Source organism: Nilaparvata lugens, chromosome 3, assembly GCF_014356525.2.
Source record: "Nilaparvata lugens isolate BPH chromosome 3, ASM1435652v1, whole genome shotgun sequence".
NCBI lineage: Eukaryota > Metazoa > Arthropoda > Insecta > Hemiptera > Delphacidae > Nilaparvata > Nilaparvata lugens.
Window position 1 is genome coordinate 83,303,035 of NC_052506.1, and position 15,125 is coordinate 83,318,159.

General features: G+C 34.8%; 1 protein-coding gene across 13 annotated transcripts in view; it reads right to left on the minus strand.

Annotated features, from left to right (window-relative positions):
- The window catches only part of LOC111054741 (serologically defined colon cancer antigen 8 homolog), a 48,018-nt gene extending 34,000 nt beyond the window's left edge, over positions 1-14,018 (minus strand). For 5 of the 13 annotated variants that reach the window (XR_005570932.1, XR_005570934.1, XM_022341840.2 and 2 more), the window contains exons 1-4: positions 13,488-14,018; positions 7,429-7,567; positions 4,907-5,128; positions 1,198-1,353 (exon numbers count right to left, since the gene is read on the minus strand). Coding sequence is in view for 7 of the 13 variants with exons in the window: in XM_022341840.2 (XP_022197532.2) it covers positions 1,198-1,353; positions 4,907-5,128; positions 7,429-7,567; positions 13,488-13,618 (648 nt within the window). In the remaining 6 variants the exon portion in view is untranslated. Of the gene's footprint in view, positions 1-1,197; positions 1,354-4,906; positions 5,129-7,428; positions 7,568-9,125; positions 9,339-13,487 lie in introns of those variants that run through there. The other 8 variants (XR_005570935.1, XR_005570936.1, XM_039424844.1 and 5 more) reach the window with 3 other exon arrangements.
- Positions 14,019-15,125: the final 1,107 nt, after the last annotated feature.

A 15,125-nucleotide genomic window follows, 5' to 3' on the forward strand; every position in this document is an offset into this window, starting at 1 on the left:
GGACCGAGGCTCGCACACCGTTACATGATGTTTTCCCGGTACGTCTCAATTCGAACTGAGGCCTTTTCACTGAAAATTATTCCCCCCTCCACGAGCGTTGAGCATAACTTCCAGTGGAAAAGCCAAAGCTGCAAAAAAGGTCAATGGTCGTACAATTCCCAAATACAGTAGCTTTTTCGACAAGAAATTGAAACTGCATTTGAAAAATGCACGAAAATTGCTTTAATTTCGAAAACTGAGCAACAAGTTAGCAAATTCAATAAACATGGTCAAATATTCTCACACTAAAATCTGAAAGTACGAATCAAAGTTCATTCCAGTTCAAAAACCTGAAAAATAGGACACACAAAAAAAAACAACCACAATATACCAACTCAATTTCACACTATTACAACACAATACATAAAATAAATCAAAATACAAAAATCACAATCAAAAAATAAGTTTCTAGTAAAATACAAAAACAGGCTTCATGGTGAGGTGTGCTGAAAAGAAAAAAAATCTTGAAAAAATTTAAATTCTAATTGTTAGATTGCAGTCCTTAATTGTTTTTACAATTACAGATTAGTATGTGCAGCAGTGTTTGAAGAAAATACAATGGAGGCTGTATCTTGCATAGATTGCAGTATGTTTTGCTAATTGAGAATGAAAAAGATAATATGTATCGATATTGTCAATACGGTACTACTATATATTTTTGAAAACAATTCACATGATCGTGTTTCATGCAATAAAAAAACTTGCCACATCCTCAGCTGTGATTATGGAGAAATTACGGATCATAATATTTCTTCTAAAAAAAAGTAAATTCGTATGGCTTTTGATGGATGGATAGTCCCTTGCAGGAAGGTCCCACCGCCTGAATATATAATTTAAGCCGTCAATGGGCCTTACGACTGTCATACTTCAGCCGGTACCGGCAGTTTAACATGCCCATCCGATAATACGGGAGTGATCTGGTTAAAAGACTTCTGGTAATGAGAGGGTTTGAACCCGGGATCTCTATGCTGCTACGCAAGCACTCTATCCACTAACCACGGATCAGGTATTTCTTCTGGAGAAATACCAAATGTCTTCCCATACAATTGATTTTGTGTAAATTAATTTGAAAAATTGAATCATAAAATTGACAATAAATTCATCTACAAAATTTATCAGAACAATGCTAAGATTAAGTGTTATTAGAAATATATTTACCTTTTCATCATTAGCATCGTCATCATAGTCTTCATAGTCCTCCATTTCGAATGAGTCGAATGCTGTTTTCAAAATTCCCGATTTCCTGCGTTCATGGAGTCCCTCATTTTCCGATATTACTTCTTTCACCTTCCCCATTAAATTTGAAAGCTCATCCTGAAATTAACAGATTGTTAGGTTGCCGCTTCAAGTTTTTCAATAATTCTATAGAAACATTAAAGCCCCTCAATTCTTTATTGATTCATACAATAAGTACATCATCAAAATGATAGGGAGAGAAAAAATAAGATAACCTTGTGCTATTCCTTTCTCAAATTTAGATAAGGTCACATCAAGTTAATGTTACAAGGTCAAGTCTTGTATTTGTTCACTTCACAAAATTTTCAGTCCTTAATTATTTTCACAGAGTAGATTTTTAAATTTAGATGCTTCAAAACTAAACAAAGAAGAAATATTTCACATTATTATCACTAAAATAGGAAATATTCACATATTAAAGAAATAATTTTGCAGGACCAAAAAAACAAACTTAATATTCTATTCCCACTATTGTTGCTGATGTGACCAACATAAATCTATAATAACATTGAATTATAAAAAAATATTATTTATTGTAATATTACTGAAAAATGTAAATTACTTCTACATTTCGTGACAATCAATTATATTATTCAAGAGAATATTTATATATTATCCCATATGAGTGGCATAAGGCTTAGTGACGGTTGCACAAAAGCCGGTTAAATTTTAATCGTGATTAATTCCACGAGAACCAATCAGAGAAGCCGCCCTATCAAAAAAGCCTTAATTCTCTGATTGGTTCTCGTGAAATTAATCACGGTTGAAATTTAATCGGCTTTTGTGCAACCGGGCCTTAGTCAAGAAGAAAGAAGGAAGAAGAAGAAGGAGAAGAAGAAAGAGAAGGAGAAGGAGATTGATTGATTGATTTTTATTATGACGTGCTAGGTCTCGATAGACCCATTGCACTAAACAACAGTACAATACAAAACAAGTAAACAATATACAACAGTATTCAAATAAAAATGAATATAAGTATTACAAATAAAAACAGTTAACTGTTGGAAGTTAAAATAGAATTAAATTAGATAATATAAATTAAGATAATTATAAGTAGATAATAAAGATAATGTTATGAAGAAGAGAGAGTAGAGAATGAAATAAGGAGAAAAGTAAGAGAGATGAGAAAGTAGAAGAAGAAGAGAAATTGAAGAAATGATATGAATATGAATCAATCCAATTCTTGTTTACACCTGCTTCTGAGCCAATTCAATAAATATGATTTATAAATGTTATTGAATTAATGAAAATTCATGAATACATTATATAGAATTATTTGATTTCCCAAGCAGAGAGATATAGATGGAATAAAAAAGATTAAAAAATAATAATAATACTAATGAAAGAAAAATTAATAATAACTGAGAATAACAAAAACATATTCTCAAACTGAAGCTTATGTTAACTGTCTATGTACGTTCCAATTTACAATCAAATTATTGACAAGCTCACACCTACAACGATTCAAGTCATCCCCCCTCAAACTGTATAATTACCAAGATGCTGGTACAACTTATTTTTGAAAAGTTTAAACGAACCACAAAGAACTATATGATCAGGCAAATCATTCCACTCTCTTGAGGCTTTAACAACAAAAGATTTATTAAAAAATACTGTACGATGCAGAGGTATCTGTAACTTATAGCGATGAACTCTTGTTCGACGTTGTGGATTTACATCAGTCATGAAGGTGAAAGCCTCACGAAGATAATCTGGACCGTCATTTAGAACCAATAGTTTATATATCAGACATAGAATGAAGAATTTTCTTCGTTCCTTCAATTTAAGCCAGTTAAGATCGTTGAAGAAAGGAGTAATATGTGCATCCCTTCTTGCATCATATATGAACCTCACAGCGAAATTCATGGATCTCTGCAATCGATCATTCAGTTCATTGGATAGATCACCGTAGACAATTGAACAGTAGAAAAGAAATGGAAGGATCAAAGCGTTCACCAATGTAACTCTAACAGATTTCGGTAAATAGTTTCTGATCCTTTTAAGCTGATGCATTCCAATAAAGACTCTATTGCACACATGCGTGGTTTGCTCATGCCAACTCAGAGAACTATCAATCAAGATGCCCAGAACCTTAAGGCACTGAGAATATGGTATTTCTATACTGATGACCACAGCCGAAGAGTTGGCCAGATCCAAGTTATTCGTCAATCTGGGATGACCAACAATCATACATTTGGTTTTCACTGGATTCAATCTCAACCAGTGTGCATCAGACCACTCTACCAGTCTAGCAATATCCGAATTCATGTGATCTATGGATTGATGGAAGTGTTGCACTGGAAAATGGGAATATATTATCAAATCATCAGCAAAGAGATGGTAGTTAGCATCAGAAAATATCATAGAGACATTATTGATGTATACTGAGAAGAGGAGGGGTCCCAAAACTGATCCCTGGGGAACTCCCTCATTGACTGGTAACCATGATGAAAAGTTGTTTAAATTTCCACTAACAGCTTGGTGGCGATCAGAAAGATATGAAGAAAACCACCTTACCGCAGAGTCAGAAAATTGACACTGGTTTTTCAATTTATGGAGCAAAAGGGTGTGATTGACACTATCAAATGCTTTAGTGAAGTCGAATTGTACAAGCAATGTAGCCTGCCTTCCATCCATTGCAGCTCTGATATCATCTGTCATCTTCAGAAGAGCAGTACAGGTACTGTAATTTGGTCGAAAACCAAAATTGTTTTGCAAAAAATTCAAAGCTAGCCAAATGCCTGACAACTTGCCTATGAACAGTACGCTCAAAGGCTTTATAGATGGAGCATAGAATATTGATAGGTCTAAAATCATCAGGAATACATGCATTCTTTTTTTAGGTATAGGCTTGACCACTGATTGCTTCCATAAATCAGGAACAATACTTGACTGCAGCGAAAAATTGAAAATATGGGTAATAGTAGGTAATATGATGGGAAGTAGTTTCTTATAAAAATCTATAGGAATCCTGTCCACACCCATGGAATTTTTATTGATGGCAAGAATATTCTGAGAGATTTCTGCAGGAAACACATATTCAAAAAAGAATGATTCTTCCGGAGGTGTATGTTGACATTGATTAACAAGTTGGTCATGCAGAAAATCAGCTGTAGCAATCTGTGCAGGTGGGACAACAAAATAGTCATTGAGCTCATCAAGTGAAAGATCTGCTGGCATCTCATGCTGCTGTTTAGGTTGATGTGCTCCAAGTCTGCGAACATTGTTCCACAGAGCGCCCATTGACTTACCTCGATTGAATTGGGTATGATAGTAACGAAGCTTCGCATTACGACACAAGGATTTGACTCTATTGCGTAGAATTTTAAATGAATTGAAATCAGCCTCACCTCTAGTCGATTTGAATCTCCTCCGAACTCTATCCCTCTCACGTCTAGCGTCCAAAATCTCAGAATCAATCCAGAGAGTGGATAGGAGAAGGATCCAGTGAGAAGGAGAAGGAGGAGGAGAAGGAGAAGGAGGAGGAGAAGGAGAAGAAGAAGAAGAAGAAGAAGAAGAAGAAGAAGAAGATGATGATGATGATGATGATGATGATGATGATGATGATGATGATGATGATGATGAAGAGAATTAATAGTATGGTTATGTGTTATTTGCAATTGTAATTTACCCGACAGTATTGGGACTCCTTCTCGAGCTGCTCTATGTACTCCTCCTGCTTTTCGATGAACGATATGAGTTCGGCGGGCTGCTGGTGGGCACTGTTGGTGGGCACGGGGAAGGGCCTCTTGGGTGGCGACACGTGGGTGATGGGCATCGGAAGTGACGTCATCTCAGTGCCAGTGCCAACTTCATCTGCGAACACCGTATGGTGATGGCGGTGGTGGTGGCTCTGAAACATATCAATATCAAATACAAACTAAGTTTATAAAATAGAATTATAGATTCTCTTTTGTCTGTCTGTATGTATGTAACGCATTTACGGCCAAACGCGTTGATAGAATTCTATGAGATTTGGCAGGAATCCTTTTTCAACTGCGCGTCGATGTATACACAAGGTTTTTAGAAATTTTGCATTTTAAGGATAATATGAAAAGAAAAGGAATTCCTCCATACTCTGATATAACTATATACATAATCTACTTTGAAGATAGGATCAATCAGACTATAGAATTATTCATAATCAATCAGCTGACAAGTGGATTATTCATTGTCCGAGTTAAAACATAGACCTCACTGGGTTCGGTCAAAAATAATTTATCTACATAAATATATAGGTTACATTCAGAGTATTATACCTATTAATTAGACCCTTTGAAACCCCACAGTACACATTGAATGACCTTATGTTTTTATACATAAATAGTGATGCTATCTTGTTGTAGCCACACTCTGAATATGAAAGCCCCACTTTTTACAGACTTGTTTATTTTGCGATGTGTGCGCCAAAGTATAGTACATTGAACACTGTATTCAGAGTGAGTGGTGGCTCTAAAACACATTTTATATAAAATAGAAACAATACATGAATGTATTGTTACAACAACATCGAATTATAATAGCTATTTATGTATTAAGAGCGTAATGCGCGACTTTATCGCTCGCGCAAAACAGTTATCACGCGACGCGAAGCGGAGCGTGATAATTTTGCAAGAGCGATAAAGAAGCATTACGCGCGAATTACATACAATTTTTTTCTACAACTGCCCAAACCTGTTAAATTACTTATATCGGCGAAGTTCAATTACCGACTTTTTAGGTTAAGATCTGACTTTTTGGCGAGATGCTTACAATCAGCCGATTAGGAAGCATAAAGAAACTCTTCTGCGCATGCGCGAATGATTTGGGAGCGTAAAGTAAATCTACTGCGCATGCGCGGATGGTTAGCTCTAAACCACATTGATATTGAATAAAAACTACTCAAAATTGGCATTACTCAAATACACAACGATATATTGAGCTCTGAAATCAGGGATATTGTAGCAGGCGCAATGTGATATTTTTTTATAAAATCATAGAAGCGCATATTCATTTACAAATGAAATATAAAATTATTCAAAGCAAGAAAGTTATTCTAACACTTGTTTGTACATTATTTTTACATATATTTCATTATTCTTGAATTAAAATGGATTTCTATGAATAGGTCCTTCATTCCAATATAGGAGTGGGTATTGAAAATAGTTCCTAATTTAAGGCAGTTCTGTACACCTTTTTATTTTTATTTAAATTAGATAATCTTTTTAAATATAATTTTCAAGATCATTAAGATAATCTTTTTAAATATAATTGTTAAGATCATGTTAAGAGTGAGAAAAAGTGGCAACTGAAATTTTCAAGTGGTCTAATAAGCGAGTTATGGGTTGTTGAAGTGCTAAACTCCGTTCTCTTTCCAGATCATCAACGGTTTCGAATTTTCCATTGGAGTTTTTTAACACATTCAGTATAATATCATTGGCTTTGTTCTAATATGCGTTTTTTCGCGATTAATGCCAAAATAAACAAGTTATCGAATTTACAAAAAAATGTTACTTTTTTATTAATGAACGATATGGGGAATAAAATGTTTTAGTTTGAAAAGATACATTTTTTGAATTTTCAAGAGAAGTTCTAATAATATAGTCGAAATCGTTTATGATCTGGAAAGTTAGCACTTCAACAACCCATAACAACCCACAGATTGAGGTTCTCTGACAAAAGTCCTAGTGTAATTGGTTTGAGACTGTTTAAAAAGTTACCAAAATGTTTATATGCCCCATCAATAAATTTTAAAAGAGAACTCTATGCATACTTAGTGAATAGGGCTTACTTTAGTGTAGATGAATTTCTGAATGATGACACTTGAACTCTGCTGTTGTATTATAAATGTATTCTTACCATTGTTATATGCTTAAATTTTTTATTTTACATTGTTATTCTGTCTATTTTTATGTTTTGACTTGGCCTGTATGTTCTTTTTTGGCTCAATAAAATGAATTTGAATAATTAGCTTATTAGACCACTTAAAAATTTCAGTTGCCACTTTTTCTCACTCTTATAATGATCTTAACAATTATATTGAAAAAGATTATCGAATTTAAATAATAAAAAAGTGTACCGAACAGCCTAAAGTTACTAGAACTATTTAAAGTATATTATTATTATTATTATTATTCAAATGTGATGCATGAGTTATATAGTTTTGTAACTTACGATTGTATACTTGGGTAGACCAGATGCCGGATTATAGGACTCGGCCAGCAGGTATCGCAGCTTGGAGACTGCTTCCTTGTAAGCGAAGTCTGTGTAGTCAGTGGTACGTTTACGTAGATTATCCATCCTTCCACCCTTCCTGAAAAGTTTCAAACATCAATTTCCAGTTAGAAAGTTGTCTATTTTCACAGTAACACGATAATAATAAATAAATTTATTTCCTTTAAAATACGAACAATCAAATTAATAAAATGTATACATACTCAAAATACAATAAAAAACTCACTGCAGATTTAAAGAAAAGTCAATTTTTCCGGAATTTGACCCATTCAACTATGGGAATATCGTATCCACTGCAAGACTGAGAGCCTGTTCACATGACAGCGATTTACGTTCGGTTGTCGCGCGGTTGACAAACCGAGCGATTGCCAGGTATAGGGAAACACATGGTGCCGTACACATGCATCGCTCAGTTTTAGTAGTCGCCGGCGAATCGCGGCGGTTGTAGTCTCAGACTACAACCGCTCGGTTGTCGCTCGGTTGCCGGGCGGCTCGATATACTGGAGCAGGCATGAGAGCGTACACATGTCTTCAGTCAACCGAGCGGTTTCGATCAGAGCAGTAATATATGTTTAAGAGTAATATAGTAATTAAGTACATAGATTAAGATTGAGTACATAGATGTTTACCTAGTAATCTTCTATCATAATCGAGCGCAAGCCGCTCATGAATCGCTGTCATGTGTACGAGGCTGGCAAACCGAGCGATTTCCCAATCAAGCGACAACCGAGCGTAAATCGCTGTCATGTGAACAAGCTCTAAGGGTGATGTGATCAACTTCAGTAAAAGTATTCTTCAACAAAACATGATGGCTGAAAACGTTTTTACTACATAGGTTGAATCTGAAAAGATAATCCCTCCAAGTTCTGAAGGAAAAAAGAGCAGTTTCAGCGATTCCTCATATATAGTATTTTGGGTCTACTCCATTACTAGAGACACCACATTTTGAAAATGTCCTATTGGTGTCTCGCTCGGGTCACCAGCACGGCCACCGCTGGGACACCAATATCTAATAAAGAATCCGCCTAATGAAGATTTTTTTCATTTCATTTTAATATCTGCTGGTGTCATAATATGATCGTGACTTGCTCAGACACCAAGAGTAGAGGATCGAGGCATCTTTCTCCTCATTCCTAGAATAAATTAATTTGACAGTGGAGAAAGCCATTTTCAATTCAACTACCGCTAGCACTTGTTATGCCGTAATTTCGCACTATTCAACTTATCTAATAAAAACTTAAAGATTTTTGCTTTAAAATAACACCAAAATCAGCTCCGTACATTGCTTTATTAAATTGATATGCATTTTTAAAGTTGTAAAGTAACTTTTGAAACACTCTGTATAGGCCTATAGCATAGCCACATCTAATACAAGGCTCTTTACCAATCATGTATCAGATTCTAGGCCTACACTGCGACGTTGCAATATCGTAGGCCAGGGCCTTGTATTAGAGGTGGCTATGCCTATAGAGTCTTAGCCTGAGCACTTGATAGGTATTATGAGTGCATTGGAATTCAATAATATGACGATTCGAGTCATTTACATACTAAACATGTTTAATGTTAGGCAAGCTAAAATTATAATTATTATAATATAAATAATATTACAATAATTTTATTATTGAAAAAATACATACCGGTACCGTAAGCTTCAAATGTAACCAAGCCAACAATTATTATTATTAACATCTTCACTGTCAACTGTTTCTGTTATAAAACAAGAGTTACCATAGATAAATAAACTCAGTTTAAATTTGACAGAGGAAGGACTCATCATCATGATATTCTAAAAGTACAAAAAATATAACAACCAAATACCCTCAATTTGGATTTAACAATAAAAATAAAGACTAACTTTTTTGAAAGACAATCGACAGACGACAATCAGTACAGTAGTAGTTCTGCAGTTGCCATGACGATAACTCAACAAAATACAGCGCATGCGTTGTCGTTTAGTGTGGTCATTTTGTGTATAGGTCTGGTATTGGGCGCGTTATATGTTCACAAGAATTGTCTATTAGAAGTATTCTTTGTTTGTTTTTTACTGTATGTTCTAGTAACTTGTTTGTTGCTTATCTGCTTTAGTCCAGGCAATGAATGCTCAAAAAAGGGTATAGAGGGAAATGTTTGGAAGACAATTTTTGACCCCGCAGTTCTGTTTAGGGTAGTAAGGAGGTAAACATATCAAAAGTCCCCACCCCTACCCCCTGTGCTAAGGGGCTGGGGGTGGTTAAAAGGTACCATTTTTTTGTTTCTCGCATAAAACTCAAAAACTATGTATCCTGAGGACTTGACTGTCATATAACAAATTAAAGGTCACATAATTTCCTACCGTATTCATTCTACAACGTTTCTTCTATCCCCTCTAGTTTTCGAGATATCCGCTCTTGAAGGTGTGACATTTTTGAAAAAAACACGTTTGCCACCAATTTCTTTCTATTTTTGCTCTTATAAATTTTAAAAAATCGACAGGAAAAATCCATGCTGATTATGAGCCTATAAGACATTAAATTCTTTTCAATTTGATGTATAATTTCACGCTTTTACAAATTTCCCTACACCTTTTGCAACAGCTTTAGTGTTGAGTGTGAAATCTCCATTTTTGCAACAATAGACCAATTCATAAAGGAATTTGAAGGGACTGTTGTAAACAAAATTTTTGACTTTGCAGCTTTGTTGAGATGTTGAGACTAGTTAGGAGGAGAAGATATCCAAACTCCCCATTCCTAACTCATGTGCTAAGGGGATGAGGGTGGTTCAAAAGTTGCATTTTCAGCGTTATGCTTCCACGCTCATATATCTTGATAACAATGCGTTCAACCGACATAACTAACTATTCAAAAATGAAGCTTGATAAATTATCTTCACTTTTTGTTCAGTAGAATATTGTGATATTCCCAACAGTTGCCCAGATATTCGATCTTGAAGGTGTGTAGTTGTTAAAATAACAGGTTTTTATCTAACGTTTTGCTCTTTCAGGGCTTATAACTTTCCAACAATGCATCATAAAAACTTATGCTTATCGTAGGTTTGTGGAGCATTGAATTCTCTTTAAAATGATGTATTATTTCACTCTTCCAAGTTTTCCTTTCATTGTTATAGCAGCTTCAATGTAGGGGGTGAAATTTTCATTGCTGCAACCAATTTATCGTTTGACAATGACATTTGAAGTGGGTGTCTGTTACACAATTTTTGACTTTGCAGCTTGATTTAGACTAGTTAGAAGATGAACATAGCAAAAGGGCGAATCTTTATCCCCTATGTTGAAGGTGTGGAACCGCTGAGTTTACACTTGTTGCAGCAATGAAAATTTCACCCCCTACATTGAAGCTGCTACAACAATGAAAGGAAAACTTGGAAAACAGGGTGTAGGGGTGGGGACTTTTGATATGTTGACCTCCTTACTACCCTAAACAGAGCTGCGGGGTCAAAAATTGTCTTCCAAACATTTCCCTCTATAACCTTTCCTCGACTGGACTACTTGCTTTTTTTATAAATATTGTATGATACAGTAGTTCTATTAGTAGAGTAAGACATTAACTGTATTTTTGTCTCACTGCATATTCTATAGTGTAGCAGATATTACCTTCATGTTTATTGTTGCGGTTACTCTTCATTTATCAGTTTTTTCGTACATTTTTACGCACAAATTTTATTATTAAATATTTATGATAAATGGAAGTTTCAAAGCTCAGATTCAATGAAATGATGAACCAGATTATTAATGGGTAATGACAAAAGTTCAAATTCCTTAAAAATTCGGTAGAATCACAATATTTAAAGGTGGGTTAAGGACAATATGAAACTTAAAATGAATCAAGTAATTTTGAATATGCTTTACAGTTGAGTATAATGATAACACAATAAAGTGAAAAGATTAATAATATGTGACGGGAATAGCTCAATATCTCAAAAAATTGTAGAAAACCCTATTTTAGGAGGGTTCTGAGACATCGGTTCAATGAAATAATGTTGAATTGGATTCAGATTTTGCTAGGGTTGAATCAATTTAGTAGTAACTCATGTTCTCATTTGAATATAGTAAAATTTCTAACTCAGCAATTTAATGAAATACAGGGCCCGGTATAAAAACCTGACGATTTTTGAGTGCTACAAACTAGTGTCTTTCGTACAATTAAATCATATAAAATTGAAGATCAATTTTTGCAATTTATAGTGAATTACATAGATTACTCACGACGTTTTTTATTTGTAAATTATATAATCCAAATGATTTCCGTTACTTTTCACACACTCACTTAACCTAATTCTAAAATTTGCCATTGCTCGCTCAATCATCACTAGTGGAATTGCTTCAATTTCTCTTTGAATGTCTTCCTTTAGTTCTGGGGATTATTGGCTGCTCAATAACGGTAATTTTGTTTATTCACAAATCCTGAAAAATGAAGATGTCACTTGAAAGAATAACGGCATCCTGGTGGAAGTTTTTGAGAATGATCTCGCAAGCGGCTTTGCAATGTGCCCAATAATTTGCATTAAGTTGTTACACTAACATTATCTTATACAAATGAAATTTTAGATCGGAATGAAGAATTCGTCGTAAACTTCGATCAGAAATGGCTAGCGCAACAGCATGTTTCGCTGCTGAACGTCGTGGAGACCGTGTAACAGCTACTCAGGCGTTTTTAGGCGTTCTCACAGTTCGTTTTCGTCCTGTTCGTTTCGTTTTTAAAGCGGACAACGTGTTCCTGGAATTCTCTACCCACAACAAGATCGTATTCCTACTGGGAACAGGTGTGTGTCGATTTAAATTGTTGAAATGTCTGCGACATAAACGCTGTGTTAAAATAACCGAGTCATTATTTTTAAAAAAGCTTCAATCACAATCGCTTGATGTTCACTTGACCACGACATACTGGCTACTGAAATGGCAAGAATAGACCTGTCGATGTACAACATTCCCGCCTTTTCAATGACAGTGGTTCAAACATAACAAACAATTAGGCTAGGTACTACAAAATCGTTGGATTAATATGCCGGTCCCTGTATAATGAACCAGATTTGTGAATGAGTGACGAGATCAATTTATTCAATAAGCTATCCTCCAAGATTTGGTAGCTAGCGGAGGAGACATAGCTATATCTGCTTTGTCTAATGACATTAATAATAATGTGACATTGAATCTGAGTCTCAAAACTTCCATTTGTCATAACTGCTTATTAAAAAATCTGGTTTGTCTATTAAATATTTATTAGTACCCTGTCTTAATAAGTTAACTGGTTTGTCTTAATAGTTATTTTCTATAATTCAAGTTATTACATTTAATTATAATATTGTGAATTGGTATATACTATACATGAAGTGCATACAAACAACTACAGTCGAACCTCTGTATAACGAAGTCGATTATCCCGAGAAAAAAATTCGCTACCGAGAGGTATTCGTTATTGAGAGGTTCTGTCAAGAAAACTTCCACGATCCTATCAATCTTATAATATCGTATCACGGCGGTAAATAAATGAATATGGTACATAAAACATATCATCGCGAACGTAGGTATGGTACCTATTGGGCAAATATTAATATGGAAATTTGAAAATTCATGCTGTTGAAAAAAACATGTTTGTTGAATATTTGTAGAACGTAATAAGTATAAGTAAACTAATTACTAAAATAAAATAATTTCCAGTAACTTGCATTCAATTTCCGACATATGTTTCACCCTCTATTGACTGTCTATCACTCTATCTTCTTCCTACCTGAATTGCCATTATTTTTAGTCTATTGACCTTTCTGCTGAAACTAAAGAATTCCTTGAAAATGACCGTCTGCTTCCTATACACACTACACTTTGTATGTTGAAGTCAAGAGAAAACTTTATTGTTGAGAGGTCCGAAATTCGTTAAATAGAGGTAAATAAGCAGCAAAAACTCTAAAATGTCATGGGACCAGGTAAAAATTCGTTGTGTAGAGGATTTCGTTAAGTGGAGGTTCGTTATAAAGAGGTTCGAGGTAATAATAAATTATTCTATACAGACCTGGGTTTGGACTTTTTTGAGCGCAGCATTTCGGACAGCGAGGAGGCGGAATGTGAGAGCCTTGGCCGGAGGTGGCGTCCTGACTGCGGAGGCGGCAAGACGGCGGCCCGGGGGCGGCGAGAGGACTGCATGTCGTGGCTGCCACCTCCAGCTCCGACCGCCTCCTTTTATAGCCGCCCCACCGCCCCCGCAACAGCCATATTTTCCCACGCCAGTCACGCTATCTGTGCCTCCCAAAACCAGGCCACACATTGCTCAATAGTTATGCATTCCAACAATAATGTAAAGTTGCGTAGATCATCCCAATCAAGAATAGTATAATATGTAGGGCTTTACTATTTGTTGGTTTTATACATAGTGTCTAACAAAAGGAGTAATAGCCGAAAAACATAGATTCTGCATGTTATTTGCAACAAAAAATGTTCAGTAAAATTTCCTTATATCGACCTTAGTTTATAATAATATATTTATTTATTTCTACAAAACAAGAAAATAACAAACAACTTGTGCAAGTGTAAAAAAATAACCTACTACTTATACACTGATAATGTATAAGTAAAACCTTAGAGAAACAATAGCATAAGTAGAACTTTGCTAACTTCTATTCCGATAGTCCATGTAATTCTTTCCCGTGAAGCTGTGTGACACTGGTAGTCTCTCATACTGTGCCGTTCATACACACTCACACCCCAACAAAACAGTAAAAATCGACAATAATCGGCTTGAGATAACAGTAAAAGTTGCGACATAAACGCCCTAAACCATAGGATATCTAATTACGCTATTGTTTCTCTATGGTAAAACTGTAATGAGTTTTCAAGATATGTCGATTTTTCAATATTTTTTAAAAACGTCAATAACTAAAAAACTATTAGTCGAAATCGAATTCTAAGGATACGGTTGGAAATAGCAAGAAATTTCCAATAAGATGATTATATATTTTTTTTTGTTTAACGTTTTTGAACTTTCTATGAGCTGTTTGAAATTTGTCTTTGAACTCGACAAATACGTATGTTGCCTACTTTTCCAACTTTAAGCGCTCATAAAAAATTCAAAAAAGGCCAACAAAGAAACAATTAAGCTACATCAATCATATTGGATATTTCTTCATCTTTCCAACCCTATCCTTGGAATTAGATTTTGAGTTTTATTTTTCTATTTATTGACATTTTCAAAAATATCGAAATATATGGATGATGCCCACATGAGCTTATTTACTATGCAGTACTAATGTACCCAATTCCTATTGTGCGTGACTTTTTCGACACCCTACAACCTAAATGACCTCTCCGTTTTTCAAGTCTCATATACACAATATAATCATCTAATATAGAAATGATTAATTTGATTAGAAGATCTACTTGCAAATAAATAAATGCCAAATGATCTGTCTACAGTTTCATGCATTTTTCTGCCTATTTCATGGGAAATCATAGTTGGCTAGGTATCTTCCTCTCTTTTTTTTCTCTTCTCCAACACACCCAACCACAAAGCCCATGGTTTTTTATATTTGTAACATTTTATTTTGTTTTATCTGTTATTTTTGGTAAATTGAATAACTTTTACAAAAACTGATATTTTCAGAAAATGTTTGTATTACTAGATCAACAATACCATAAAGAATCTATCCTCTAAATC